Here is a 2,918-nt window from a genome sequence, read left to right on the forward strand (position 1 = left end):
ACTCACTCACTCACACTCTCACTCTCACTCACACTCTCACTCACTCACTCTCACTCACACTCACTCACACTCACTCACACACACACACACACAGGACACACTCACTCACAAACACACTCACATATCCTTTGGGAATATCCGAGTCCTCGTTGCTCCCGGGATCGTTCTCCACGTGCTGCTTGATCTTCTCCTCCAGACCCGAAGCATCCGCGCCCTGATACTGGTCCAAACGCACTTTGTTTCGGAAGAACAGGAACGTCGGCGTCGCTGAGATGTTATTGGCTGCAGCTGTTGCCTAAGAGATGGAAAATAAAACATCGTTACTTTATTTCAGCATCACTGAGATACTATTAGAGTTTTTAGTTTGTTCTTATTTCTTCCTTTTCCGTTTTCATCCAGTTTAAGTTGTGTGTTTTCCTCATGTTAATTAGTTTTTTTTGTTTTGTTTTTTAAATATGTCTATAGAGTTTTCAGTTTTAGTTATTTTAGAGCATCCAGTTAAACTGAATGAAAATGAGAAATGTCTTTTTGGCAACTAGCTGAAATAAAAAAGTTTTTTCCCAGTAATTTTAACACACACAGAGGATTTTTTTTTCTTACTAGTTATCGCACTGGACTAAAACTTTCTGAATTTATTAAAAATAATCATAATTTTTGTATTTTAGTGTACAAAAATGTTCAGTGTATTTTTTTTTACAAAAAATAGTGTAAATCTCTCATTAACAAATGTTGGATTCAATCTTTTTATCAACTTGTTTTCTTTCAGGCAGCACAGGTTTTGTGTTTCTTTTCAGAACTGATTGATTGTAGGCCTCAGTGATCTGATCTTATTTTCCAAATTATGGAATAGCATGAATTTGGAATAGCATGAATATTCCAATTATCTTGGAATAGCACGAATTTGTCAAACGTTGAATAACAAGCGCTCTCTCACCTGACAAACATGGACGTCGACTTCCAGAAACACAACCTGAGGATATTTGTTGCTCAACATGTTGAACGCTGGAGCTATTCTGACACAAGGACGACAGCTGGACAGAGAAAAACATCAGACAACACACACACACACACACACACACACACACACACACACACAGAAAAACAATGTGTGGAAATCATTTGCTATGTATAATTACAAAGAAACGGCAAGAAACATTGAATTAAATGTGAAATCTGGAAGTAGAAAGACTACAGTAGTATGTATACAGTAAACAGTGGATCTCAGGCCAAGAATTAGGACGATTCGTTCTCGTAAAAACTGTGTTTGATTAAAAATGACCGCACATATGAACTGAACACAAATGAACTGAAAACAGCATCTCTAGACACTAAAATTACAGTAAAAATTCATTTAATTCATTTAAAAAGGAACTTCCTCCTCCTAAATATTAGTTGGAGCAGTTATACACATAAAACTCAATCTGATCATTTTAATAATAATAATAATAATACTAAATAATAATAAATAAATCACAAAATGCTAAATTATAATAAACAAATACTTATAAATAATAAATAACCATGAATTCATTATTCTTTAATAATTATAAATGATTAAAATACTTTTAAAATAAAAACAAATCAAAATCAAACACTTACTAAATTATTTAAATATTTTGTGTTTACCTGCATGTCATGTGACCATTAACCAACATGTGCATGTGATGATAAATTATAATAACTTAATATTTCAATTGTTTGTGTAGTAAATATTACAAGTCGGAACGGTTCAGTGCACCAAAACACAGGGTAAACACGGTACTTTCTGTAAGTGTGTGTGTGCGCGAGAGTGTGTGTGTGTGTGTGTGTGTGTGTGTGCGAGAGAGAGAGTGTGTGTGTGTGTGTGAGCGAGAGTGTGTGTGTGTGTGTGTGTGTGTGTGAGTGTGTGTGTGTGTGTGTGTGTGTGTGTGTGTGTGTGTGTGTTTTCTCGGTTCGGCTGCAGCGGCCTCACACACACTCACTCACCCGCTCATGGTGAACTTCACCACAGTCAGCCTGCATCCGGCGCCGCTCAGCTCCGCCTGGAACTCTGAGTCATTCCCGATCACCTTCACCCCGACCATGACTCAAACACACGCGGAACGAGTCGCTGAGTAGCGCTATTAATCGCTTCTAATCGCTCAGATTGATCCAAAATCACTGAAAAGCTCGGCGCGGCACGACGCTTCTCCCGGAACACACTTCCTGTGTAGTGATGACGAGGGTAGTGGGGCTGACCAATCACAGACGACACTTCCCGTTTGTGATTGGTCAACCAGCCTGCTTTCGTCAAAAGGGGCGGTACCTGGGAGCGTCATCACAGGAACCATTCATGAGCTGTCGCAAAGCAACTGTCGTGAGCGTATTTTATGTTTTTATTTATTATCGTATTTGTAATGTTTTATTCATGTTTTTTTATTAAAATGATTTGCAATATTATTATGGTATAAAGGTACCATTTAAATGAACAAGCGCACTCAAAAACTGGGTGGACTACAAATACAAAAGTAAACTAAATAAACGAAACTAAAATAACACATAGGATAATATATCCTATTTTTCTTCTATTCCAGAACAAACATTTTTTATTATTTTTTTTCTTCCACGTTGCCATTGCATTGGCTGATCTATTAAAAATGTGCATAATTAGGATGTTTATGTGTTTCTCTGCAATAAAACAGTATGCAATGTAAAAAATAAAAAAATATATAAAACTGACTTTATATATAAAACGTTCAAAGCATAAACTATTTTTAGGTTTGCTTATTTACCTGTATGTTTTTTGTTTTGTTTTTGTCAGAGAAGAAAGCACAAAAAAGGAGGTTCAATGTGGCCTCTAAGAAGAATAAGGAGCTAACAAAGCTTAGAAACAAAACAAAAAAATATATATATATATATTTTTTTTTTATATATATATTTTATGAATATGAAACGTTCCC

The 2,918-nt window shown here is 35.8% G+C and overlaps 1 protein-coding gene across 1 annotated transcript in view; it reads right to left on the reverse strand.

Moving 5' to 3' along the window:
- The window catches only part of LOC107675796 (thioredoxin-like protein 1), a 9,070-nt gene extending 6,865 nt beyond the window's left edge, over positions 1-2,205 (reverse strand). Inside the window, exons 1-3 of the mRNA XM_016470261.1 lie at positions 1,966-2,205; positions 935-1,031; positions 122-295 (exon numbers count right to left, since the gene is read on the reverse strand). Coding sequence (XP_016325747.1) covers positions 122-295; positions 935-1,031; positions 1,966-2,063 — 369 coding nt within the window. The 5' untranslated portion in view covers positions 2,064-2,205. The remainder of the gene's footprint in view (positions 1-121; positions 296-934; positions 1,032-1,965) is intronic.
- Positions 2,206-2,918: the final 713 nt, after the last annotated feature.

The sequence above is a fragment of the Sinocyclocheilus anshuiensis genome, unplaced genomic scaffold (assembly GCF_001515605.1).
Source record: "Sinocyclocheilus anshuiensis isolate Anshui unplaced genomic scaffold, SAMN03320099.WGS_v1.1 scaffold708, whole genome shotgun sequence".
NCBI lineage: Eukaryota > Metazoa > Chordata > Actinopteri > Cypriniformes > Cyprinidae > Sinocyclocheilus > Sinocyclocheilus anshuiensis.